This window comes from Pteropus medius, unplaced genomic scaffold, assembly GCF_902729225.1.
Source record: "Pteropus medius unplaced genomic scaffold, Ma_sr-lr_union100, whole genome shotgun sequence".
Classification (NCBI taxonomy): Eukaryota; Metazoa; Chordata; class Mammalia; order Chiroptera; family Pteropodidae; genus Pteropus; species Pteropus medius.
This window is the reverse complement of record NW_024344240.1, coordinates 4,794,639-4,822,445: the sequence shown is the minus strand read 5'-3', so window position 1 is coordinate 4,822,445 and position 27,807 is coordinate 4,794,639. Positions and strand designations below refer to the sequence as shown.

The window sequence follows — 27,807 nt, the reverse complement described above, 5'->3', positions numbered from 1 at the left end:
TAAACATGCAGAAGACATTTCCCTTACCGAGTTAAAAGAACTTGCAAGTCTCTGCTGCCCCCTAGGGCGGCCTATGGCACCTTCGGGCGTGCAGCAGAAGTTCACGCAGAGGATTCTCTGCAGAGAAATTCTGAGCCAATTTCCTTTAAGGAAAAATGGGACAGGATAGGTGGGCTGATGCTGGAAGAAGGGGGTACCGCCCACGCGCGGTTGCCAGGCAACCGGCTCCGGAAGTCGCGGGAGGCGCGTCGGCAGCGGCGCCAGTGAGCGCCCGGGGTGAAAGATGGCGGAAGGCGGCGGCGCCGCCGATCCGGGCGAGCAGGACAGGAGGTCTTCGGTGCCGAGGCCCCCGAGCGCGCGGGACTTGCAGGTGCGGCGGGCGGCCGAGGGCGGGGACGCGGCGGCGGGTGCGGGAATGGCCCACCCTGGGCTCGGCAGAGCCTTCCCCAGACCCGACCTGGGGGCAGAAATGGGATTCCCGCGCCGCCAGGCTCCCCAGGGCGGCGCAGCGTGCGGTGGTGTTCGTAGGAACAACTGCCCGTTTCCCCTACGCCCCATATTTAATTTAAGAAGCATCTGTTCATTTAGAATGGCATTTTGTGGGGTCATTTGAATGGTTCGCCGATTGATGCTTCCTTCAGACTTGGCTGCGGAAGAGGGCTTTACTGTAGCTGTGGGAAATCAGCGATCACTTAAAGAGTGGTAACAGGTGTGCTTGTTTGCTCTTGTCTTCGATGCTGTTGCTGTCATGATTTCTTATATATATATAAATGATTCCTTTTTATAAGGTAGCTTTTCCCTTTTAAAGAGGAGAACTAAAATAGTCCATCCTTCGTCTGCACAGCCTAGTTGTAAAAGCTAGTCTCTATAAAGCATTACACATAAGAAACAGGGAAGTAAAACTTTATGTTATAGGCACCGACATTGGGTAGCTAGCTACACAGGAGTGCGCTCAATTTTGCTTTATCAGATTCTTCAGATTACTTTACTCATTTTAGGCTTTTTTTTTCTGTCTCATAATGTCATTGATAAAATTCAACAAGTAAACATCTGTATGGAGCTATAGTTGAAAATAAATGATGCTGAGTCCACAAGCCTTGGTGGAAAAGTTTTACTTATAGTCACACCTTCATCCTACTTTTCTGAGCGTATATTAATGACCACCTGCCACTTGTCGTACTGCCCGCTTTGGGGACTACAGAGATAAACATCAAATCCACAGTTGGTACTGGACACTGTTGAATGGGATAGAAGTGTAAAAGGCATTTCTTACCTTTTGAGGATGCGCTCAATATAGAATAGTTCCAATGCCCGTAGGTCAATTCATTAGTACTAAAGAGAATCAAGGACTAGGAAGCTATCATCTACCTCATCTTTTCTGTCGCAGACCACCATCACTAACGGGCAACATAGGATGTTAGGAAAAAAATAGGAGTTTCTTGTCAGGCCAACTTTGATTCGCATCTTGGCCCTGCCACATAGTAGTTGTATGAATATAAGAGAAATGTCTTAACGTCTCTCATCCTCAGCGTCTTTATAAACTAGGGATGATGTAGTTAGCAGTGTCAAGGATGAAATAACGTCTGTAAAGCACCTATCACAACTCCCATATTATCTTGGCCCAGCACTTGCTAGGTAAACATTTGGTTCCTTTTCCCTTAAAGGAGAAAAATACTGTAACTTTCTCTGGTTAATCCATTCTAATGCCATTAAGGTTAAAACTAACTTAATATCCTTTCTCTAACTTAAATCCATTTCTTTTTATATGGACGGTGAGAACAGCTTGGCTAATGATCACCTGATGCTTGGCAAATGTACTGACAATCCAGTGGATTAATATATGATTAACAATTAGAGATATTATGGTAGATGTCACTAATTGTGAGAATGCCTTTGTTTCCACTTAGAAGATAGGGATATTTTTATTTTATCTACTTTCTGGTAGGTAGGTTGGTAGGTAAGTAACTGATTTTTTTATGAATGTGAGTTGGTATATCAAATACACTAAATATTGATAATCTTTCCTTTAGAATTTAATAAGAATGTGAAGAACTTGCAAAGAAACCTGAAACAAGTGATGACGTATGAAGAAATAGAGTATGTATGAAAGGCTAAAGAATCGAATAATGTTCTTCCTGACTGGTTTCTTGGATATTATTTTGGATTATTTTGTTGTCGTTTAATCTAGCCAAGCTTATTTTAAGAGTTACCCAGTTAGTGCAGTTTTCAGTAGGTACTCGTTACTTTCCTGACAGCTTGCTGAGTATCATGATATTATAGAGGAAAGAGTGATGTGCTCCTTTCACCCCCCAAAGTGGGGAACGTTCTGTGGGAAAGTTTGAGTAGGTTTGTTGGTAACAAGACTAATCCTAAAAACTTCAGTATTCATTACATTTCCAAACATTTTCAGAGACCTTTGTCTCTTCTGGTGCCCTCAGTCCATCCATACACGTGGGTTTAACAGTAGGTTAAGGTATTTAATCACCTTATGTATGCTTCTGTCCCAGTTTCTTCCAGAATAAGATCAAAAGAAAAAGGATTTCTTAATTCTGTGTTTTCATGGAGATTGGGGTTGGGGGGAATTAGGGTAAACTTGGTACTTATTAGGGTTAGGATTAGGTTTTGGGTGGGACAAAGGGGGAGTTTTATGAGTGAGAAAAGAGTGAGACAGTCTGATACTGTGTTACAGTTGCCACAAGCGTCCTAGTCTTGTTGGACATCAGTATCCTATATCATTGGTTCTTAGCGGAAGGCTTGTTAAAGCACAGATTGCGGGGCCCAACCCCAGAGTTTCTGTTTCATTAGGTCTGGGGTGGGGATTAATCATCTGGAGGTCCCAGGTGATGCTAATACTGTTATTCTATATAAAAAAATCTGTATTATAACTTCGGGCCGTTGTCACGCTAAGACTGAGAACTCCAGTACTTTTAATCTTTTGTTATATACTTGATTTTCTCATTCTCAGTTATCCTGCCTTCGGGTTTCTTTTCATATTCTTCACCTTTCAGATTCTAGAGAAAAGATTATTGGTGCTTACATACTTTAGTCTCTTTGTGTAACTGAAATATCTTTGTAACCTAATTATTTCACTTGTGGAACACTCTGTCCTGTCCTAATAACTCACAACGCATCATTACTTCATAATGCACATATTTTTATCTCTTGTTTAACTGAGATTTTGTTGTTGTTCTATTGGTTTTGACCAGTATTTCAATTTATTTTGATCAGTTTAAATAATTATTTCTTCTGCTGATGTGACATCATATGCTATGTCATATAAATTAAATTTCTTTATAATATTTACTGATGAACTTATGCCATGTGATGCTACAGGGACATCATGACTCCTGGCATTAATTCCTTCTAAATATCATTTCTTTTCCTCTAAGTTAGTGATGTACCATTAATAACTACGACCCTTCAGCTAGGCGGACTCCTTGTTCTAATATAATTTTCTCCATATTCCTATTTTTTTAGTTATATATTCAACATTCCATGGATTCAAAAGCATCGTTTGCTTTATTTCACAGAAAAAAAATTATTTGAATTACAGGGTTTATTCAAACCTTAAAGCAAAAGCCTAACAAGTTTTATCTATATCTCTTTATTATGTGTTGTTGTCTACATAATTCAGCTTGAATTTGTTGGGTGCCTATTAAGTACTATGTTAGAAAAAAATGGAGAAACCTAAATTATAGCAGGTGGGTATAAAATAGTAAGAAAAGTACATAAGTGATGACAATATAATGTTCAGTATAAACATCAATAATAGGATAGCACGTGCTACGAGGATTTAGAACAAATATCATTTAGTTAAGAAAATTAGGAAAGGTTTGGAAAGATGGCTGAAATGGACCTTTAAAATACAAACATTTCTATTGATGGGAAAAGGAATAGCATAAAAGTAGTTCATAGATCCAGGATAATATAATCAACTCAGGAGGCACTCTATAAAGGAATAATGTTTTGAAGAGATTTCAGGGAGGTAAAATTTCTCAAAACTATGGGCCCAAGTTGTAGGTCGGGGGTATCTGTCTGCCTACCTGCCTCCCTCCCTCCCTCACTCTCTTCCCTTCCCCTCCCTCCTCCTCCTTTCTCCCTCCCTTCCTCCTCCCTCCCCCTCCCTCTCCATTGTTTATTTGTTTGCTTGTTTTGATGGGTAGAGTAGGAAAAGGCCATAGGAGATATATAGATAACACTGCAGGAAGAAAAAAAATCTTGAGGAAAATGAAACACTGATATAATCATTATTAAACATTTCTTAATAATATTTTCTAGTAATTGAACAATTGTCTTATGTTTCACATATATTATGTATTCTGTAAAACATCCCTCTAAGGTAATTTTTTTAAAGACATTTAAAAATGAGGGAACTAAGGCTCAGAGAAGTTAAAAAATTTGCCCAGCATCACACAATAAAGCCTAAGTTAGGATTTAATTCCATTCTTTTAGGTTACAAAGCAGTTTTATAATTAGGATGTCTAGCAAAATTGCTGTTAGAAATATGAAAGTTGATGTGTATGGGGATGGGGTGAGGATAAAAAACTTGTTTTGTTTTCCTTTGTGTATATTTTAAAAGTCGACTGATAGAATCTTCAGAGAATTTATGTTGCCTCAATACTCTCTTCTTTTCCTTCTTAAGAAAGAAGCCCTGGAGGTAGTTTTAAGATTTATTGTTTTTCTAGAAGGAATACTTTACCTGAGTTTTTTGTTTGTTTGTTTTGTTTTTGTTTTTTTCCCCAAAAGATTTTTTTAAAGATTATGGCCATGCCATTTTTAATTGAATAGCCACAAAGGGCATTAAGGAAAGTTTTTGAGTTGTCCAGAAATATCAAAAGTTGGAACAAAATAACTTAAACTAAACTGAATTGTTTGGATAACTTCTTAAAATTCCAGTTTCAAGAACCATGCTTTATTTCCTTTCGAAGATTCCTGGCTATATATCTATAAAGCATGATTTGATAGTATTGCTTTCTAAAAGTTATACAAACCATATATATAATTCATTGTCTTTTTCAATGTCCCATTTTCCTAAACTTTATGAAATGTACATATCTGGTAGACTTTTAAATAGAATAATTTTGAGATTGTTTTATGTGTTTGGATTTCGAAAACTTGAACAGCTAAATGAAATAATTTTTGAGATCCAATGAGAGCAAGTTGACAGTGTGAAACATCTTCAAGTATTTTTAAAAGAATTGTAGAATTGTGAGTTCAGCTTTGGAAATGATCTGTTACCAAATGCAGTTTTTGAAACTTGAACAGTTATTTGAAAATAATCATTGTAACTTTATATATGTGACATTTTGCTTAGTTTTATAAAAATGAGAGATGCAGCGGTTTTATTTTGGAAGAGAGTCATCTGAAACAGCAGTCTCCGCTTTTCATTAGAAACCTTTACTATGCATTTACAAGTTAACGTTCTACTCATAATTTCTAGTTTTGTAGAAGAGTTTATTTCTAATGTTACATTATACTATAACAAACCTGTTATTTTACAGTTGGCCTTGGCAGAATTATACGAAGATGAAGTGAAATGCAAATCTTCTAAACCTGATAGACCTGACGTCACGGTCTTTAAAAGCCCGCGAACACCACCTCAAAGGTAAGTTTTGTCTTGTTTTCATCTTGTTTTTGAAAATTATATCCATTTTTAGTTCACTAATACCAAATTATTTTAAATGGCCTTGGAAATTTTTAAAAAATCTACAATTTCTTAATATTATTTAGGTACTATTCCTAAAACCATAATAGCCAAAAAGCTAGGAGAAACTAATGAAAACATTATTTTAAACACCTAATATTTTGGTAGACTTCATAGAATTATATACTGAGCAGTGCTTTTCCTCAGCACAATAGTTCCTTCTTGAATGAAAGCTACAGCCCCTCTCCCTCTAAAACAGCATTTATACACAATTTTGTCAATCATTTTTAAGGGTTTGTGTGTTTCTTAACACCTGTCCATGGAGCACCTGTGTGTCTTTTATCTGTCATTTAAGACTGTAATTTCAGGAATCTGTTTTTGCTTCCGCTGGATGGTGACCTATCTCATAAGTGACCTCTAGACAGTATTTCCTATCATTAAAATCCTGGAACTATAAAAAGAACCAACCGTGAAGATTTAAGAGATGAGAGCCAGGCATATTATGAGTTTTCTTGTTTCTAGGAATATTTTTCATTAACGTATTTTTTAGTACTGCAGATATCATTACTGGGGAGAAACTTGAATTTTCCCATTATATCTCATTCTTAGAAAGTCTGTTATTTACCAAAAGCTGAAAACTTCACTGGAAATTATGTTTTGTTTTTTTTTCCCTGCTTGTCACTACTCGACATCCTTTTTTTTTTTTTTTTTCCGTGGAGAGATAAAAATGACATATCTTTCTGGACCTGAAAGAGAAGAAAAAATATTTATAATTTTTTCCCCAAATTTTTATTTTACAAATTTTCAAACCTGTAAATAATCCGAAAAAGATTAGTACAGTGAATATGTGCTGTATGTGCTTCAGCTGTGTTCACCAGCAGTTAACATGCGTCAGCATCACATCCATGCAAGCGCTCTCTTTTACTCAACTGCTTGAATGTAAATCACAGTCATCATTAACATGTCGCCCCCACGTACTTCAGTGTGTAGCTCCGAATAAGAAGCACACATGCCTTTTTAACTTTGATAACACGTCACACCATAGAAAATGAAAATTTTATAAAATCATTTTGCATAACTATCTATAGTTAGGTATCTCTTAGAGCCTTTTTTGGATTTAAGATCTAGCCAAGGGCCATGCATTCCTTTTTGATTGTGCCTGTTTTGAATCTGAATCCAGAGCATTTGCCCCACCTTTTTGTTAAGCTTGGTTTTTGCTCATCTGTATAATCTAAAATGTATTACAGTGACTTTTTTGAAGAGTCAAGGCCAGATGTATTGTCAGATATCCCACATTCAAGGTCATTGTTTCCTCATGATTAGATTCCTGTTAAACACATTTGCTGAGTACTAGTAATCGATGTTGTCTGCTCTATACTATGTCACATCAGGAGCCACATAATTGCAGGTTTTCTCACTGTTGGTGACATGTTCACTTGCTTAAGGTGCTGACCACCACATCACTCCACTGTAAGGTGCAGATTTTCCTTTGTAATCTGTAGGTTGGTATCTTGACGCTGTTTGAATATCCTATTCTTTCAATTAATTTTATTTCACATATATGTGTATACATACATATGTATGTATAATATCTAATATATTACTGCTTCTTTAATTTATACATTCTCCAAAGTTTTGAAAATACTTAAAATATTTATATACCAAAGGTTTACTCATTAACTATTTGGCTGTTGTTTCCCCATTTTGAGCCTATTTTAAATGACTTAATTTGTTCATGGTATAACAAATCAAAATATTTGACTAATTTGACTTCTTATAATAAGATTAGTATATTAATATTTTTCTTGCTATTCAAGTATAAGTATTCAGGTATTTTAATGAATAGTTTTTTTTCTCTTTTATGTTATCTGAAACCATGTTGCCGTTAGTAGTTGTAATTTGATAAGGCAATTTTTAAGGACATTGTGCCTCAGATTCGATCTCTACAGTTATTTACGTATGCAAAAGGAGGAGCTGCTGTAAATGATACTTGTTGAGACTTAAGCTTTGTTTAATCTGTTTAAAATACAATGTGAAACAAATTATTGCAATTTTTTTTTTTTGCCGAGTATGATATTTTCTAATTCAAAGTATACAGTTCTTTTGGTTTCAGATTCAGTATTGACATTTACCCAGTTTCATTACATGTCTAATGCTTTGTCTGGTACAGAAAACGGTGCTTATGTCCATGGTCTACCTTCTTGGACAGTATTAGGTATCAAAACATTTATCTGCTCATTGTCTTTTAAGCTAATATATTTCCACTCTCTGAAACGCTAGACATAAAATCATCTCTTTTTATTTACAAAAGGAAGAATAGAATCTATAGAAAAACTTTCAGAATATAGCCTGACACCTGCTTTAACATATTCATCTACAAAAAGTTATATATCACAAATAGAGCTTTTAAAAAACTTGAATATCCTTGTTCAAAAATGTGAGAACTTAAAAAGATATCCTCTACAAGTCATTAGATAATGGTGTTTTAAGAATTAAACGAGATAAAATGTGTAAGATGTCTAGCACAATGTTGGTACTTAGTTGGGCCTTAAAAGATTATTACGATGTAGATGAGCATAGAAGACAAGAGACAGAATTCTAGGAACAAATGGGCACAGAGGAAAAATAATAAAAATAATGAGGCATTAGAAAAGGATCAGCAGAACTTTAATAGACTGTCCAAATAAGGTCAGATAGGTGGAGTACTGCCAGGGCGTGCTTCGTGGACATGTGACCAGTGCAGTCACAGATGCCATGCTTAGAAGGGCCTCATGCTTTGTTGTTATTGTCTTAAAATTCTTAATAAATTTTGAACAAGGAGACACATTCTCTTTTGGCACTGGACCGCACAAATGTGCCAATCCTGGACACAGGCTCATTGTGGAGCCTCGAAAGCCAGGAGAATTGCACTTGTATAGAAGGCAGCGGAAAGCCAGTATATGTTTTTCTAATGGAAATTTTGTGATAACTAAAATACAATAAAAGTTTTGATTCTAGAGATAGGCACCCCTTGGTTATATATATTTCTTCTGTGTTCTAATAAGGTTTTGCCATTGGACAAGTTTTTGAAATTCTCTAAGCTTCACTTTTATCTGTAAAATGGGTATAGTACTATTGTTTTGAGAATTAAATGGGCACATTATTTTCTCTTTGTAATATTAGCTGTTATTATCATATACTTTTAGGAAAATAGGACTGGCAGTACAATATAAAATGAACTGTAATGGGGAGACCAGGATAAGGGGACAAAGAAAGGAAGAAGAAAACAGCGGTGGAATCTAAGGAATGTAAACTTTCAGATTAGGGTGGCACCAGTGGAGGAGAAAGGGTGAAGTCGACCTGGGAGCCTTTCAAAAATTTATTATAGAAACTAGGTGACAGGAGTTATAGGGAGTAAGTGAACGGGAAAGAGAAATCTTAAAGGTTCTTATTCGGGGATACAGGAAAAAAATGTGATTTTTAATGGGAAGATAAGTTTAGTTTTAGAGAGATGAACTTGATTCAAGTAGGGCTTTTAAATTCAGCACTGGAGAGTAAGTAAGAGGATGCTAAAAACATATGAGAGTCGTCTGTATAGGGGAGTTTGTTATTCAGAGGAGCTGAGAAATATTTTGATGATCAGATGAGTTTGAAGAGGATAAGAGTCAAAGATATAGGCATGCTTAATCATGAAAGAAGAGAAATGGATGGATTGTAGATCTAAATATAAAGGGAAAACAGTAAAATTTCTAGAAGAAAATATAGTTTCTTCATGACCTAGAAGTAGGCAAAGATTTCATAAACGGGTAATAAAAAGCATAACTTTAAAGAAGCTAGTAAATCTTTTCCTATGTCTGGTTTCCCACCAAGGTCTTTTCTCACCAAGACTGAGATTGAAAGGAACTATATAGTTATATTTTGCCAGATTAGAGACATGGGACAGGGAACAAAAAAGCTATAACAAAAGACAGCTACAATGGGAAGCTTTTTTTTTTTCTTTCTTTTCTTTTTCTCTTTTCTTTGATTCCCCGCCCCTCCTTTCTCATTTCCTTTCCCTTTCCCTTCTTTCCTTCGCCTATGTACTTACAATCATCTGCTGTCGAGCTCCTTCTACCACTAACACTTAAGAACCAGCAGCGTTCAGCCTTGCCTGCTGCGCGGGCTCTGAGTATAAGCTTGGCGGGAAGGCTTCTTCCATTGGCTCCTGTTCTAAGGAGACTCAGGCCCCAGTGTACTGCCCCAGAGCACTTGAGGGTGGAGGCCGCCCCACATCCACTTCCACCCCGCCTCAGCTGTTCCGAGCCAGCCGATAAAGTAATTCAGGGTACCTGAGAGGGGGAGCGGGGACTGAGGAAAAGAAAGAAGACAGACAGAAGTGCAGGAGGGAGCACAGATTCCGGACTGTGTCCCCAAGTTTATTTACAACACACTTCTTATAGCATCGCAATGAGAAAACAGCAGTCAAGACCCAAGGTCAGCCAAATTACTTATCCTGCAAAACAATGAAGTTCTCACAACTCAGAACTCTCTGCTAAGCTGTAGCAAAGAATTTGCAGTGATTGCTATGTGAACAGTTGCAAGCTTACAGAGAATTCAAGATAAAACATCCTTGTTTCTGTCTTCTCGAACAGGTCAAGGAAGGTTCAACATCCTCCTTAAGTACAACTGGTTTTTAACCCCTGACATTCTGCAGCGGTTCTGGCTGCGGCTCCCCACACTTGTGTTAGGGGGTTCTGCTTCCTGGTAGCCACTTGTTCTCCAGGTGGATTTTTCTTTCAGTTACAGTGAATTGAGAGCTGGTCTGCCTTTTCCTCTTTCTGTTCAGTTTTGCATTTACTAATTTTGGAGAGAGTGTTGAAGGTGACCTCTCTTTTTAGTCTCCAATGCTGATGTAATTTGCCCCCTTTGTTTTGTTTTACGAATCAGTTCAGTGCAAATTTAAAACTGAATTAGAGGGTATGGGTAAACACTTGCTCTGATTGTCATCTTACACTGGAAGGCTCCATGTTGATATTTTAATGCTTGTATGTCCTCTTGTTAGTCTTGATTGAAAAAAATCTTAAAAGATAAAATAAGATACTAATTTTATGTAACGGTAATTTTTATGTTTCTGAGGATCATTTTGAAGTTGGAGTCAGAGTAGAAATCAGTTACTACATATGTAATACACTGAAACATTTATAGTCTAAATTATTTACCTTAAACACAGGGGTTATAATTTTTCAGTCCAAAAATCCCTGAGGAGTAGACCTGTTCTGTGTAGCCCTGTGGTCCAGATTTAGATGTTCACACTAAATTAGAAGCCTCTTCACTAACTAGGTGCCTGCTGAGTGTGGATTCCTCAGAAGAGAACTTAGCCTCTGGTTGTCAGCACTGCTTCTCCCCCACTGCCCTCGACCCCATCCCTAACCCCCAACACACACCAAAAGCGCTTAAGTTGTGAAAGAGATGCATTTAATAAGCAACTGCAGAGGGTGAGAGAGGAAGAAACGAGTCAGTTCTCAGCCCAGATGCTGAACTTACTACAAGAATTTCCGCAAACTCCATGAGAAACTATATGAACTATTCACTATTTAATTCCTTCATCCACAGAAGGCATTTAAAAAATTATTTTTTAAATAAAACTTATTTCCTAAAGCTGTGGGTTTTACTTTAAAGTAGTTTATGTCTGTATTATAAGTTTTTATTCATGAACTATGATGTTTAAAGGTTCTGCTCAAGGGAACGTGAATACAGTGGATTACATATAGTTCGACCTTCAACTGGGAAAATTGTGAATGAACTTTTCAAAGAGGCAAGGGAACATGGGGCTGTCCCTCTGAATGAAGCCACAAGAGCTTCAGGTGATGACAAATCTAAGGTAAATGCTCAATTTTAAAACTAAATATGCTATTTATATATTTGATCTTCTCTGTAGTTTTTTATATTATTCCTTTTCTAACTATATATATAAATATTTTTTTTCTTTTTGCCCAGGAACTTTTTTTTAATTTAAATTAGTTTCAAGTATACAGTACATTGGTTAGACATCTAACTGTATATTTTTGTTTAAAATATTTTATTCATTTTCATAACATTATAATCTTTCTATTAATGACTGAAAGTCGAGGCAGTTTCTTACATTTCTATGCAACTTCTCTACTTACCTTTTTATTTTGAAATAATTATAGACTCAAGAGAATTTGCAAAAAGTATACAGAGGGGTGCGGTGTACCTTTCACCCAGTTTCCCCCATTTCCCTAATAGCTAGTGATGTTATTTGTATTTTTCTAATGGCCTGTATTGTTGAACATCTTTTCATGTGCTTTTTTGCTATTATTTTTATTATCCTCTTCAGTAAAATGTCTCCTCATGATTTTTGCCTATTTTCAAATAGATTGTTTTGTTATAAACAAAAGTGAAAGTTCTTTATATATTTTAATATGGGTTCTTCGTCAGGTCCATGGTTTGTAAATATTTCTTCTTAGACTGTAGCTTGTCTTTTTAGTCTCTTACCAGGGTTTTTCATAGAGCAAAAGTTTAAATTTTGATAAAGTCCATTTTTTTTTTTTATACTTTCAGTGTCTTGTCTAAGAACTCACCTAACCTTAGGTCCCAAAGATTTTCTCTATGTTATCTACAAAAGTTTCATAATTTTACATTTTACATCTAAACCTATGATGCATTTTGAGTTAATTTTAGATAAAGTTTATGTCGAGGTTTATATTTCTAATTATAGAGGTCCAGCTGCTCTACCGTCAGTTGCTGAAAAGGCTCTCCTTTTTTCATTTGATTATTTTTGTACCTTTTTCAATTTCTACAAAACTTTTATGCAGCTTTTATAACTATATCAGCTGACATAGTATGGGTATACTTAAAGAAAACTTCAAACATATTTTCGTGTATAATTGTCATATAGTCCCATAATTGACATTTCTCAAGCTGAATTCCTTTATCAAATCATTTGGGGAGGTTTTCTAAACTACCACGTAGCCAGAGGTGTTACAGGTAGGTGTCAGGTGTGCTCAGCCACCTGTCTTTCGAAACAGCCTTTGTGGTCATTGTGGCAGACATCCGCTGCTGAGAGCCATAAATTTTACTTTTCATTACTCACCAATAGCTTCTAATTCTTTTTCAGTGAATCTAAAGTGATTTTGGTTCTTCAGGTTCTCCAATTCTATAAGAAAAATGTGGAATTGGTATAATTTAGTCTAAGAAAAGAAAGCAATGTGATAATTAAAGGCTTGTTTATGATATAAATTGTGATTAGAAGGAATGGGGTTTTTAAACTTATATGCTATATCCTACCTGAAAAATAGAAGACCTTGTGATTAATATAGCAAAATTAAAAGTACAATCATAGTTGATTTGTTACGGTTGAATAAAACAGCTTATAAAATATAGAGCTTTTCTTCAAGGTAATTTATACTCATTTATAAAATTTTTCCTTTACTCTATGAATCTCTTATTTACTTTGTGAAATACGATTTATACATTATAATTTTCATTATAAGACTTGTCATAAAATAGCGGTAGCATTTTATTTATTTTTATTTTTATTTCTTTATTTTTTTTAAGCGAGGCAACCCTTGGTTGAACTCACAGATTGCAAGGACCTTGTCAGTTTATAATCCCTTATTTTTTATTTTTTAAATTTTTTTATGCCTACAGCACCTGATCTTCCTAGGTGGTCTCCCATCCAAGTACTAACCAGGCCTGACCCTGCTTAGCTTCCAAGATCAGATGAGATCAGGCTTGTTCAGGGTAGCATGGCCATAGACAAATTGTGGTAGCTTATTAAAATCTGTTTATACTTGAAAATATATATTTTGGTATATAAATATATTTCTTTGTTTAAGATTGGCCTAAATTATTTCAGATCCTGAGTTACTAATGTTTTTATGGGAAGAAACATAATTCTTACTTGAGTACACTTCTCTGTCACATAAAACTCATTTTAATATAGCATTTTCCTGGAAAGTACAAACCAGTTTGGCTATTTACAATTGACCTAGTTTTAAAATATATATCACACATTATTGTGACATTTTGCTTAATAAGCCTTATGAATTTTTAGCTCACTTGCTATGTATTTTAGTCATTTACAGGTGGAGGATACAGATTGGGTAATTCCTTTTGTAAGCGATCTGAATACATTTATGGAGAAAATCAGCTGCAAGATGTAGGTATAGTAATTAGAATGAAAAATTACAGATATTTGCCTCTAGTTAATACTGTTTGTTTTAAAGTTAAAAAATTATAATCAATAAGTATAATCTTTTTGTTTTATTACTATAACATGGATTAAAAGGACTAATGTGTAAGTTTTCAGTATCAGATTTTATATTTTGCATCCCAGTTGTACCTTGCACTTAGAGATACGTAACTATTTGTTAATAGAATGTATGATTCACTGTAAAAATGAGCTTATATATATATTATAATGATTATTATAAATGATGTACTGTCATAATATAGAATGAACTGAATTGTAAACATAGAAACACCTGAAGTCATTCTCTGTTTCTGTTGCCTTTTGAAATTTTGGAGTTACAACTTCATTTTAAACATGTGCAGTTTATCCTTGGAGGGTACCGGAAATCCTGTCCTGCCCCTTGGAAGGAATATGTAAGCTCTGTAGCAGAGAAGGTCCAGATGAAGGAGAAGGGTGGGTGTGGAGCGGCAGCTGGATGCTCTCGTTGCTTTCGTCTTCTCACTGAATTAGAAATAACTGTCCTTCGAGGCCACGGTCCAGCTGTGGGACCTTTGGTATTTTAGCCATTGTCCATTTGTAAAGCTAAATACAAATCTGCTTGGCAAACACACATGGTTTCATTTATACCTTTATTTTAACTATTAATAATGAATACTGTGAATAACTCCATGTTTTAAATTAAGTAAATGGTTTAATATGTTGTGATAATCACGTTTGAAACCTAAAATGATTTGATGCAGATGGATGTTTGTATTTCTTTATCTTTTTTTTCTATGCTCAAAAGGTTCAGATTTTGCTTAAATTGTGGAGCAATGGTTTCAGCTTAGATGATGGAGAATTGAGACCTTACAGTGACCCAACAAATGCTCAATTTCTGGAGTCTGTTAAGAGAGGGTAAGCTGGATTATTTGTATTCTATTCGTTACTTAAGGCGGGACTTTTTAACAGACTGCCATTCAGTAGTGCACTACTGGTTTTTAAGAATTATATTATATAAATGGTTCCTGGGGGGAGGGGTGAAGGGTATTTTTAAGTATATAAAGGACACGTTGCTATCTGTAAGTCACTAGTTCTCTTTTGTGGTGGGTGGGGGAATCTATAGACATTTGGTCTCTTTTCCCAACTCTGAGAAGAAATATTTTAATATAATAAATCAGTGAATCGATTAGCATGTAGCTGCCCATCCACTAAGCCACTGTCCTGCTTACTGTTGACAGGGTGACTCTCATTGCATGTATGCCTGAAATTGAGCAACTTATATTAGAAATCTTTTAAAGTGGCATTACTGCTGGCAGAAGATTTCAAAAGGTTAGTTTGAAGTTATAATTTATGAAAGTAAACCAGATACATAGTACTCTGACCCGTTTAAAGAACATCCTAACTCACTAGCTCTTCTTGCTAAAGGATGAGCTATTTCGATGAGCAATTCATGGTGAACTGGGAGATTTCATAGGGTCAAAGGACTAGAATAGGAGATTATATTCTATCCAGGAACTGAAGGTCGGGCTTTCCCAGTGATGAAGTATGTCCAAGGAGAGTGGCTGAAGTGGAATGGAGATGAAACGCATTAGCGTTGAGGCAGTGAAAAAACTGAAGGAAAGAAATTTTAGAACACTAATTATTAGCATGAATTTTGAATTTAATTCAACAAAGAAAATGTCACGATACCCAAAAAAGGCAAGAAATGCTGTAAATGGTATGCTGAAGTCATCGAGAAAGGTGGGAAGCTGTCTTGGGAGATGGTACATGGTGAGTGGTAAAGACAAGGATATATAATAGTTTAACAGTGCTGTGGACTTGAAAACCCGCAGCGTCACTGGGAAAGAGCTGGGAGTGACTGCGTAGGGGACACATTCATCTGCTAAGCGAAGATAAACACTACTGTTGAAATTAATGCTTATTTCAAGATGGTGGAAGAAAATATATTGATGATGAATGTATAATAGATCAAAACATATATCAGGACAAATAGAGACTCATGGACATGGACTATAGACTAGTGTTTACCAGAGGGTAAGGTGGTTGGGGGAAGAGGGAGGTAGACAGGGTAAAAGAGATCAAATATGTGGTGACAGAAAGAAATCTAGCTATGGGAGGTGAACACACAGTGTAAACATATATGCCTTACTGTTAAAGTGTACAGCTGAAACTTACTGGATTTTGTTAACCAATGTCACCATAAAAAATTAATTAATTTTTTAAAATTAAAAAAAATATATAAGTGAAAATAATTTATAAACCTTGTAGGCTCCTGTTCACACAACCATGTATACTAATTTTTTTTTTTTAATTTGAGCCATATCATATCTAGGACAAAGTATGATCAAGAACAGTTTTAGAAAAGACTCTTTAAGAGAAATAACTAATATCAGATAGTGGTTGTTAACTGTGTATGATCATTGTCCTGTTTTTTACCAAGTATTTTGTAACACCACCTTCACTGTCCTCAAAGAAGAACTCATAGATGATACAATTTACATATGCATATTATTTCCAAAAAATGATATAAATTTTATCTTAAAAATACTGAAGGAATAAAAGAAAGTTTTTTTATCATAAGATTATATATATTCAGTTTATAAATAACCTGGGTACGACTGCACCAGATGTAATGAAGTAGTCAGATAGTTTTCACTTGGATGCAGTCTAGCACTTCTCATGTAAATGTGACAGGTATAAAAACAGAATAATGAGGTACACGAAGTTGGCAACTTCATTACTATAAGTGGCATTGCAGTCAGGGATTTGGTAAAGTTCCAGACAAAACAAGGTGCCATCTTCCCTCCATTTATATGGAAGGTGGAAATTTCAAAATATATTAATATAATACAAAGAAAAAAATAGTTTTTGAGTTTTTGCTTATATGTAAGCAGACCCTAAGCCTTAAGTTTTAGGCTCAGACATTATGAACAGTGTTGTCATCCTGTGACTTGGGCATAGCAGTCAGTGTTTCTCTGGTTTCTCTGGAGCCCTAGACACCCCTTCATTGTACAAGATGGCTCTCCCATGGCAGAGCATCTCTGTCCCCTTCCCTGACCCTGAGCAGCAGCTCTCATGAATCACATGACAGTCCAGAACACTCCTGTCAATTTTGAAAACTTCCTCCAGGAAGTTTAATAATAAATATCTGCATTAACTATTACATCTTTATAGGAATTTTCTAGTGCTAATTTAAGGTATGAATCTCTGCCTTACGATTTGGCTTTCTGGATGTCAGAAGCGCTTCAAGATCACTAATGACAACAAAACCCTATGTTGAGAATCACTAAGGAATAATGTGATGTAAGTTTAAGGAAGAAATATCTGCAGAGACTAATCAATCATCACAGAAATTTTACATTATAATTCAAGCAGAAATTGCTGTTTTCCAGTGTAGCTCACAACTCAATTACAGTCAACAGTGTAGATTCATTTTTTTTTAAGTTAACTAAAACCGTTTTTCCCTTTTCAAAAGGGAGATTCCCCTGGAGCTTCAGCGACTAGTTCATGGTGGCCAAGTGAACTTGGATATGGAGGATCATCAGGATCAAGAATACATAAAACCCAGATTGAGGTTCAAGGCTTTTAGTGGAGAAGGACAAAAACTTGGAAGGTAAATTCCTAAAATGAGAAAAATACTTGTCTTTGTTCAACATGATTTTTCTTTGAGAATAAAATAGCAAAATACCTAGAAAGTAAAACCTAAGACACAAACTGTAAAGACTGCTGATAGAATTAGATATGCAAAGCTGGTGATAATATTAGTAGCTAATACTTAGATATCAGTAACCACTTCCTAAGTACCTCACATACATTAATCCACTTACTTAATCTTCACAACAACTCTCCATGTAGATACTGTTATTCCATTTGCAGTTGTAGTATTTTGCCCAAATTGATTGAGTTGGGAACTGGTTAGCATGTGGGATTCAGAATAGGTACTCTGGCTCTCTAGAGTCTGTGACTTTACAATTATGCCATCCTGCTTCTTTCTGATTATGTACGTGGGTCCAAAAGGGAGAAATTATAAAGGGTTATTGGTCAGATAAAACAATAGATGTCTTAGATCATAGCTTTAGGTATGCCTGTCTGCCGTAAGTAATTGTTAAGTTCTTGCAGCAGGAGCAGTGTGCGTGTTAAGTTGGTTGTTTTCAATATATCTTAAACAGCCAAACCTGTTCTTCAAGTTATGGAAGCCCCGTATGGAAAACACACCAAACCCGAGCTCCTCTGGTTGCAGGACAAGGAGGAAATTGTCTTTGAGACATTTCCAAAGAACCTCTAGGACTTTGCTTAGCACAAATTAGAATCCAGTGCGGATGGTGCAATGCATGAGTGAATTCCTTTGTAATAGTCATGGCTCATGAGACTTCCTGAATCTTGCAAAATATGTCGGTTACCCTCTATTTGTCCACGTATTACTACAGGTGACCTGTGGAATTGCGGCATTGGCCCTATTTGCAGTATAGCCTTTCGTGCATGCTTTGTTCCTTTTCGTATGATTTCTTCCCTTTAAGTTCTTTTCAATTGCCTTGTGTACACTGGTTCTCTGTTCCCCTCTCATTTCTCAGTATAGGAAAGACTTCAATATCGGTTCTTTATATTTGACTTTCTCGAGTCTCCATTTCTGTATCTTTTTCTGCTTTTACAGACCGATCTCTGGGACATGTAGGAAATACTTGAACATGTGTTGACGTGGGGTTTTTTTAGGACTCAAATCCTTCAATTCCCAGTCACAGGTCTGCTCGGAAATATTCTTCCTCATCTCTCTTTGCTACCGACACAGGTCAGGCTTCTCCTGAATTATTCTGTTTCTTCCCTCCTTTTGTTTTTATAACTATGACCCCCCTAGAAATATTTTTTAAAAATATTTTTAGCACTTCTCATTTTTTTACTTAATATTTATTGAGATTATGATTTTTAATTAGAACACAGGTAAAACGCCCAGTCATCTCTTTTCCTTGTACATATTCTATTATTTAAATTTATGAGCAAGAATTGATGTTAGAATGCACACCTTTTGTTAGTAGAAGTACAGTAAATCTAGAAGTTGAAGAAGGTAGCATAAAGGAAAGATAGCTGAGAAGAACCAGTGATTATTTATAATCAGTCATTTCAGCTCATGAAAATAAGAATATTATCTGGTAATAGTATCTTAGAAAGGCTATCCTTTTTTTAAGGCAAAAAGCTAGAGGAAATGACAAAAAAAATGACAGAGGAGAATAACAAAGATTAGGGGTGATAATGCTCTGTTACTCTCTAGCCACATTGTTTAGGGTCTTTGTAGAAAATGAAATCTGCTTGCTAGTCTAAATAGTAAAGGGTTTCTTGCATAGCCTTGGATACATTACAAATTTCTGAAAGAGATAGCAAACCAAGCATCTTAGATAAATACGACAGGAAACTTTCTAGAGAAAACGCCTCCTGTGTCCCCATCACTTTGCTCAGTCCCCTTGAAGCTAGGGACCAGACACTAGAACATTCCATTCTACCTGCTCAAGAATAATCGGGTGCCCCCAGCACCTTGGTAACCAGAAGAGCCGTACAGCTCCCACTTCCAGTGCTTGATTCCAGTACATATGTAGTTGTTTGCTTAGTAGAAGAGTGGAAACAAATAAAATTCTAGCTGCAAGGGAGTCTGAGCAGTGTACTCTTTAGAATTTTCAGCTTCTGATGTGTAGGAGATTTACACTTGGAGATTAGTGTTGTGAGCCTGTATGATGCACATGAATCCAAATATTGAATAGTCGAATATATATTCTAAGAAAGCAAAGAATTGCATAGAACACTTTAGAAGACATTAAGAAATATATTGAAATATAAAAGTTGTAATGGTTAACATTTATCAATTCAGAAAGTAACTTTCTAAAATGGCACATTTCCTAAGAGTTCCAGACAACTATTTACTAAACAGAGAAATAATTAAAAAGAAGCAAACAAAGCAGAAATGGAAATAATCCCATTGTCTTCCATAGCTGTGGCAGTCTAATTGCAAACAGAACTTTGCATAGATAGAAACTAACCTAATTATTTGTGACATGCAAATAATTATGGGGTAAACCTAAATGTAATAAAATATTAACCAGTACCCTCAGTTTATATAATAGGGGCAAGCAAGTCATGGGTGTAAAACTGCAAAGTTACAATGCTAGAACAAATGATACTATTTAATAAAAATTAGCTTAGTGAGCTAGAGCAGATGCAAGACGAGCAAAATCCTAAGAAAATTACAGAATCATTTTTGATAGGCAGGGCTCACAAGCATTCACTGTAGGCTTTTCAACTTATGTGTATGAAGATGAAAATCATGATGCGAAGTACGTCTCTCTTTCTGTCACTGTTTGTCCTCCTTTAATCCAGGAAGATTGATTCCCTTTGCTACTCTTGCTTGTTCCAGCCACCATACCTGCGGCTTGACTTCGTCTTGGTCACTGGACCCTTGAGGGCTCTTTTTTCTAAAGTCCGATGGCCCCTTCTTCCCTGCCTTTTCTTCATTTCCTTATCCCGGCAATTCTGCTGTCCCTTGCCTTACCGTACGGCCCCTGGATTTGTCGTACTCTGTGCAGTTCCGTGCCACGGGGTGGTCGCACGCCCGTGCTGGGCAGGCAAGCCACGCCTCTCCCATTCTCAGAGAACATCCCCTCTGTTCCCAGCTTTCCCTAAGCCTCCTGTTCTACCCCTCCCATCCCAGCGGATGTGCTCTCAGCTTCCCTGAGAAAATAGAGCCTGATAAGAATTAGCTTTCTTAATACATTCCCCCAGACTCCAGGTTTATTAAAATCATTCTTACCTCCTTTTCAGTCTGAAGATGTTTCTCCTCCTGTCCGAGGGAATTGCTCTGCTTACAACCTATATCCATCCTTTCCTCCAGTTTGCCTACCTCATTTATCGATTCCGTCTTTTACTTTCTTAAAATTTTCTTTTCAACATAATACTTGAAACATACATACAGTATATTAGAAATGTCACTGTGGTTTGATCACTCGAATGATGAGGAGGTTTTAAGCAGCAAAGTGGTGTGAGTTGAAAGCTAAATATTAAAGTTAACATAACTTTAAAATATTATTTTATATTTTACATTAAGTTAATTTAATGCTGATATGTGCAAAAATAGCTGGCACTTGAAACAGCGTTCTGGGACGTACCGGGGCAGGCGTCCGTCATGTTACTGCGCTTTGCTCTGTTGCTCTTCACGTATGTTACATTTTTTACAAATCAAAGGCAGGACCCTCTGGTAGAACAATTGCGACTTGCTGTATTGCAGAGTTTGCTTTATCGTGGTGATCTGGACCCAACCCTGCAGTATCTCTGAGGCGTGCCTAGAGAACACACCTTCATAATATAATTTTATTTCCCCCTATTTTATAAATGATAGAACTGGGATTCAAAGAGGTTAATTTGCTTAAGTTTACTCAGTTAACATAGCTGGGATGTGAAACCAAGTCTGTCTGTGCTCCTAGTCATTCTTTAACATTAACTCAAAGTCATTTCTATTTCTGACTAAAGACTTATGCTAAACAGTCTCATGAAATCTCAAAGGGATAAAGACGGATAAAGGGATAAAGAATGCAAAGTTAGACTTTGGAAGAGATTGGATAATCTAAATAAGGAATCCTAGAGTCCGGAACAATTATAATATAATGAAAGAGGTTTGAAGAAGTATAGGAGACTCAAAGGAAGTTTTTGCTAGTCCTGAAGCCATACTGGAGATAACTTGAGAATCAGGTATGAGTCTAAGTGGTTATTCCACTGCCTTGAGTTTGTCATATGTCTTATCTATTCAGATTTGTGTTCTAATTCTTTAATTCTTCTTTCTTAGCCTTACACCTGAAATTGTCAGTACACCTTCCTCCCCAGAAGAAGAGGATAAGTCAATATTTAATGCAGTTGTTCTTATTGATGATTCAGTGCCAACAACAAAAATTCAAATCAGGCTGGCAGATGGGAGTCGTTTGATACAAAGATTCAATAGTACACACAGGTAAGCTTCTAGTTTGCTGTTACACACTTGGTTAATTATCTGTGTAAAACTATATGTGACCTTAGTAATGAAGAACATGAAATTCTTTAGATTTACAGTATGTTTTTGACAGAAGAAAAATCTTTTGAAAGGGTAATAGCTGTTGTAAGAAGTGAAATACTTGGTATTTAAACATCCTCTATAAACTGTCCAGATACAAATGCAAATCCAGATATCACTCAAAAAATAAAGAAAATAGTGCAGTTTTGCACTATTGTTACAGCCATGTGAAGTGGAATCAGATTTAATTTAATATAGTAAAACCTTATTTGGTCTTTATTCATATAAAATTTATGGTAGTTCTAATTGGAATTAACTTTCTACATAGCAGATCTAATATAAATTTGTAGTGTAAAGTTTATTTGTGTTATTATCAAACACATCAAATAAACCATTTTACATATCATTTTAACATTCACTCATATATAGACATTTAATAAGATATTATTTTAATTTGTTTATTGTATTCCTCTAAGGAATACATTTATGATCTTAGTTGAGTTACTATGTATATTTGAAAGTAATTTTTAAAAATTATTCTTAAGACTTTTTGTAGTTTCAGACTCACTTTGACACAGGCCTATTCTAGGTACCTTTTTCTGGATCATGTGCTGCTAAAATATTTTATACTCTGAAAAAAGTAGGACTTGCATTTTCAGTGTAATAGCATGGTTGACATTTATTTTGTGCATAACTCATCTGAAGTTTGTGTGTTTTATAGTAAAAGATATTAGATACATTCCAAAGTCAATCCTCACATTTTATCTTAAAGCTCAGGTAAAACCATCTATTGAAATAGTGTAAATTAAAGAAAGTTACAGCACATTTAACTAAGGATGAGAATTGTGTAATTCTTATCTAATTTTAGCTAAAAGCTTACATGGCCAAAAAAGCTTCTGTGTCACAAATTATTTTTGTCTTATTCTCAGGATCCTGGATGTTCGGGACTTTATTGTGCAGTCCCGCCCTGAATTTGCAGCTCTTGACTTCATTCTTGTGACATCATTTCCAAACAAAGAGCTAACAGATGAAAGCCTGACACTACAAGAAGCAGATATTCTTAACACCGTGCTACTCCAGCAGCTAAAATAATATTGCTCCTATTCATGCAGTAGCATGTAGGAAAGAAAAGGTGCCATATGAATAAGGAAAACACTTAAAACAGCATAAAAAATTATTTTTATTATTTATATGGATACATTTTAGTGTGTCCGCCAGCCTTCTTTTAGATGATTTTGGACTAGGAATAGATCTTGAGATAAATAATGGTTGAGTTTTTAGTTGTAGGGCTGGCTTTTGTCGATAGCTTTTAAATGTCCAAGCAAATCCATTTGTTACATGCTCAGTGTTCATGTAACAACATTGTTGACAGAGAAAATGAACAAACCTCATTTTGATAAAAGCATTTGGTAAAATTTGCACTAAAGTTTCTTGACGCTGCATTGATCAAGAGCCGTTAAGAAACTTTCCGATCAAATATTTTGAAAATTTTTCTGTGATACGTACTGAAAAGTATCTGTATTCTGATTTTATTAAGCATCCTTTTTACTTACTGATTTAGCTGTTTTACTGTATCAAAAAATAGTTCAAGCCTTGTATTTTATAGAACTGTGACCATCATAAACTAGAAACAGAGACATAAGGGTCAACAGTTCTTGAGAAGATGTGGTAAACAGCACTTTAAAATAGAAGAATTACAATCTCTCCTAGAGCCTGCCTTGATCACATTCATTTATTCATTCAACACATTTTTCTAGGGGGCCTGCTATATAGACTAAACTCCGTTCTAAGTATTCAACCCAGAAGGTATTCTACTCCAGGACAAAATGAGTGTAGAAATATAAGAATGTAAATTCTGTCAGGCAGACTGGATCTAAAGAATGACCAGCGTAAATATTTGCATTTCTGCTGAAGCCAGGTATGTCCTGAATGAGGCAGGCTACATCAGCAATGATAGAAAAGCTTTTCTTCTTCCCTCACACCACTTCATCTTTGGTCACCACTCCTGGTTAGTTTTCTGTTGCTACTATTACAAATTACTGCAAACCCTGGCTTATAATAGCACAGATTTATTATCCTCTATAGGTTAAATGTTCAACATGGGTCTCACTGGGCTTAACGTAAGGTGTTAACAGGGCTGCATTTCTTTTGGGAGACTGCACGAGAAGCATTTCCTTGCGTTCCAGGTTCTAGAGGCCACCTGCATTCCTTGGCTTGTGGCCCCGTTTCAGTCTTTAAAGCCAGCAACGTTATATCTCTGCCCCTTGTCGCATCTCTGTGACAACAGCCAGGAGAAATTCTCTGCTTTCAAGGACTCATGTGATTAGATTGTGTCCACCAGGTAATCCAGGATTATCTCCTCATCCTAAGGTGTACAGTAACCTTAACCACATCTTTAAAGTCCCTTTGCCATTAAGTGACATGTCATTGGTTCCTTCTGGAGGCCACAGGGTGAATCTGTTCTTTGCCTCTTCGGCTTGTGCAGGCTGCTGGTAACCCTTCCCTTAGTCCGTCTCCCTCCAATCCCTGCCTCTGCCCTTAACCTTTTACTACTAACTTTGATTTTCCTCCTTTTCTCTTACAAGATCCCTTGTGGTTGATTACATTTAGTTTACCTAAATAATCCAGGATAATCTTTTTACCTCAGAATGCTTAATCACATCTGCAAAATTCATAGGTTTGTGGATTAGATCTTGAGCATTTTGATGGACCATTCTATCTATCATAGTTTACTCCTGCCTCAAAAGCCCACATCTGTCCCCAATAAAATCACCCCATTCAAAGGGCCTCAGAAGTCTCAACCTTTTACAGCATCAACTTAAAATGCAAAATCTTATCATCTAAATCAGGTATGATAGGATATGGTATAATGCCTGGGACAAAATTCCTCTCCATCTGTGCAGCTGTGAATCTAGAAAACCTATTATTTGCTCCCAAATATGAAGATAAGACAGGCATAGAATAACAGTTATAGACATTCTTGTTAAAAAAAAAAAAAATAGAAAATGAAATGAAAAAATGAATCTCAAGTGCCAACAATTTAGATCAGCCAGGCTCACTCCAGTAGGTTTCGGAGTCTGGGAGTTGCCTGGTTCACAGCACTGTCCTCTGTGCTTGTGACGCTCTCCTAGTCCTGACCTTCATGGAAGGTAGCACCCGTCTGCAGCTGAATGGTTCTGCCAGCGTGTTTCTTGCCTGTGGAATTGTGGGAGACCCAATGATCTTTCATGTCATTCTTTCTCTCTTAGTTTAAGATGGCAATGTCTTACATTTTCAAAAACCTTGTGGATCTGCTTTGTATGTTAGAGGAATTCACTCCATTAGACCAGAGGCTCCTCCACAGTTTTCCCCTGGATAGTCCCATCTATTTTTTGGCTTTTTCTGAGGTGGCTGAGAGGATCTATAAGTCACACCCTTAATCTGTCCCATTTGTGTGACTAAACACTCAGGCCTTTTTGATCTTTCTCAGGTATTAGCAAAGGGTTGAACAGCACCCTCAGCTCTTTCCTTAGAGCAGGCTTTCCTAACGGGCAATCTCCCTCAATTTATCTGCTCCCCCTACCCCCGCCCACCTGCCATTTCACTAAGAAGGAGCAGGCTGCACCTTCCAGCTTTGCTTAGAAATCCGTAGCCCAATATCTTAAGTCTACCGCTGTGACTTCTGCTTCCCAAATAACTTCAGGGCACAATTCGGCTAAGCTTTTGACCACTACACAGCTGTAACGTCTTTCCCTCCCATTTCCTTCCGAGCCCTCGCAGCACCTTTGATGTCCTTACTTCTGCTAAGTCTGCTTAGACAATTTGGAGATTCTCTAGGACAATTGTTTTTTCTACCTTGCTCCTTTTCCAGCCCTCACCAGCATTAACACCCATACATCTAATAGTATTCAAAGCAATCTCGGCTTTTTCTGTCATGCTTCTAAAATCTTCCAGCCTCTCCACGCACCCCAGTTCCAAAAGCCACTATAGGTATTTTTTACTGCAGCCTATTTCCAGGTATCTAGAAAACTCTTCTGTGCCTACTCACTGCCAATTGACTTGAGTGTGCCAATAGGAGATTTGGAATTACCTTCCTCTGGAGGCTCTGGTTGGAGGCAGTGGGCTACCTATAGCAGGGGTTTTAATACTGGAAGCGCTACCAGAACTGCCACAGGATCAATCCCACTACTGCAAAGAAAACGTTTTAGTGTCGTAATGTAGACTATGAAGATTATTCCTAAGTCTTCCCCTCAGAATGGGAAACCCTGTTCTTTTCTACTGATTGAAAACAACTTGGAGAATATAAAAATAATAGTTCAAAAAGTCAATCTCAGTTCAAAAAGAGACCAGGGATATACCACATTTTCATTTTCACAGGAGCAAAATCATCTTCCTAAAGAAATAATCTACTGAAACAAATGAACGTTTTAAATAAAAGGGCAATGCCCTGTTTTACTAAACCCTGTAAAATTATTTGGACTTTTGTAGTTTCTTTTTATCGATTAGGTGGCGTGCCTGTAGATGCACATCCAAAACGAGAGCCATTTTTGTGTAGAAGTCTGCCAAAATACAGAAATTTAAACATCAGAAAGGATGAACAAAACTGTCACACGAACTACATTTTTCTTCACTTAGAGTCATTTTTCTGACGTTACTACTGCAGTCACTGTAATTTTTTAAATCCGTAATCACCTCAAAAAAAATTGTCACAGTGAGCAGTTAGACAACCAAGTGTGAGGTCAGTTGTTTTGCATGATGTATGTAATCAAGAAGTTTTAAGGGTCTGCTTCCCAGTAAATGTTTTCACTGGCACTCATTGAAAATCCTTTTCAAAATGTCCTTGATTTACAGATTTATTTGAGTGGCTTAACAGAATATTTTAAGCATGAGTAACATTTCCTGTGATTTAATTTCCTGTGGTGTACCTTTTTTGGTGAGCAAAGAAATAACTGAGTTGTAGCAATGTTATCTCGATTTCCTAATACTGTTTTGTTTTTATTCCACCAAAATAAAGTTGCAGATTTTTCTTAACTTTTTCCTAACAGTGGATTTCTGAAAACCTTATCACAACTTGTTTTTGTCCTGATCGGTAATACAAAAAAATCCAATGGAGAATATTTGAGGATCTCATTGACTTTATTGAGCAGTTCATAAACCAGGCAGCATCTCATCTAGCAAGCAGAGATGAGCTGCAAAGGGCTTCAAAAAGGGAAAGCTTTTTAAAGGGAAGACAAGTCATAACAAAGATTTTTTCAGGTTTAGATAACCTACCTCCCCATGGGCGATGGGAGGGGTCTCTGGCAGATTACTTCATCTTTCTGTGAACATAAAGGGACTATGTAATAAACCTGACAAGCTCAGTGACCAAAAATAGCCACACAGGATGGTCTAATCACAAATTCTGAACTGGTAGACCTGTCGGAACTAGCACTTCCTTAGCAAAGGTCAATTTTTACCTTTAGTGAGCCCTGCATCTAGGATAAAGGACCTTTGAAGTGTCAGTAATTTTCTAAACCCCTGAGGGCACAACAGCAGGCACCAGAGCACAAGGCCATGAGAGCGTGAGACCACAGAAGCCCTCACTGCCTTGCTCCCCAGCATACCATCTCTGCTGTAAATGTTCAGGATTAACTCTCCTGTACCCACCAGTGTAAAAGAAGCGTTTCTCCGTTTTGCTTTTTATCTGGTCCTAGAGATTTCCCCACTTTGCTTCCTCCCACCTCCTCCATCTATCACCAGTAGGCTTCTTGTGCCTTCCCTAGGTTTTCTCCTTTGATTCTAAATGCATAAAAGAAACTGCAGAACTGCTGTTCTCAGAGCGTTCTCTCAGTCTGTTGAGATCTTGCTTCCAGGTACGTCCTCAAAAATTTGGCAAAGTAATGTCAGATTTAACAGTTCCTGGAGTGAAGTAGTCATTTTTACTTAGTATAACTATATGCAAATGAGTGTTTCGTGTATGAATAACATAAAATACATGATAATATCAAGACTAAGAGGTCTCCCCCCGGCCCC

General features: G+C 36.6%; 1 protein-coding gene and 1 pseudogene across 3 annotated transcripts; one reads left to right on the top strand and one right to left on the bottom strand.

The window, feature by feature from the left end:
* Window positions 1-231: 231 nt before the first annotated feature.
* Window positions 232-26,826, top strand: UBXN2B (UBX domain protein 2B). Of its 3 annotated transcripts, none has more exons than XR_005654100.1 (8): window positions 232-370; window positions 5,502-5,605; window positions 11,333-11,483; window positions 13,701-13,784; window positions 14,602-14,711; window positions 15,035-15,125; window positions 17,272-17,409; window positions 21,616-21,668. XR_005654100.1 is itself a non-coding variant. In XM_039868887.1 (8 exons), the coding sequence occupies exons 1-8, from the start codon at window positions 284-286 to the stop codon at window positions 22,906-22,908; spliced, it is 999 nt and encodes a 332-aa protein (XP_039724821.1). In that variant the 5' UTR covers window positions 232-283; the 3' UTR covers window positions 22,909-26,826. The 3 variants fall into 3 exon arrangements, 2 of the variants coding, with proteins under 2 accessions (XP_039724821.1, XP_039724822.1); XM_039868887.1 differs by lacking the exon at window positions 15,035-15,125 and adding an exon at window positions 22,746-26,826 and having other exon boundaries at window positions 21,616-21,777; XM_039868888.1 differs by lacking the exons at window positions 17,272-17,409; window positions 21,616-21,668 and adding an exon at window positions 16,971-17,239.
* Window positions 13,265-13,383, bottom strand: LOC120607611 (uncharacterized; annotated as a pseudogene).
* Window positions 26,827-27,807: the final 981 nt, after the last annotated feature.

Coding starts and splice junctions, on each gene's coding strand:
- UBXN2B (XM_039868887.1), top strand. CDS start 284: ATGGCGGAAGGCGGCGGCGCCGCCGATCCGGGCGAGCAGGACAGGAGG. Junction 13,785..14,601: donor GAGAAAATCAGCTGCAAGAT/GTAGGTATAGTA, acceptor TATGCTCAAAAG/GTTCAGATTTTGCTTAAATT. Junction 14,712..17,271: donor CTGGAGTCTGTTAAGAGAGG/GTAAGCTGGATT, acceptor CCTTTTCAAAAG/GGAGATTCCCCTGGAGCTTC.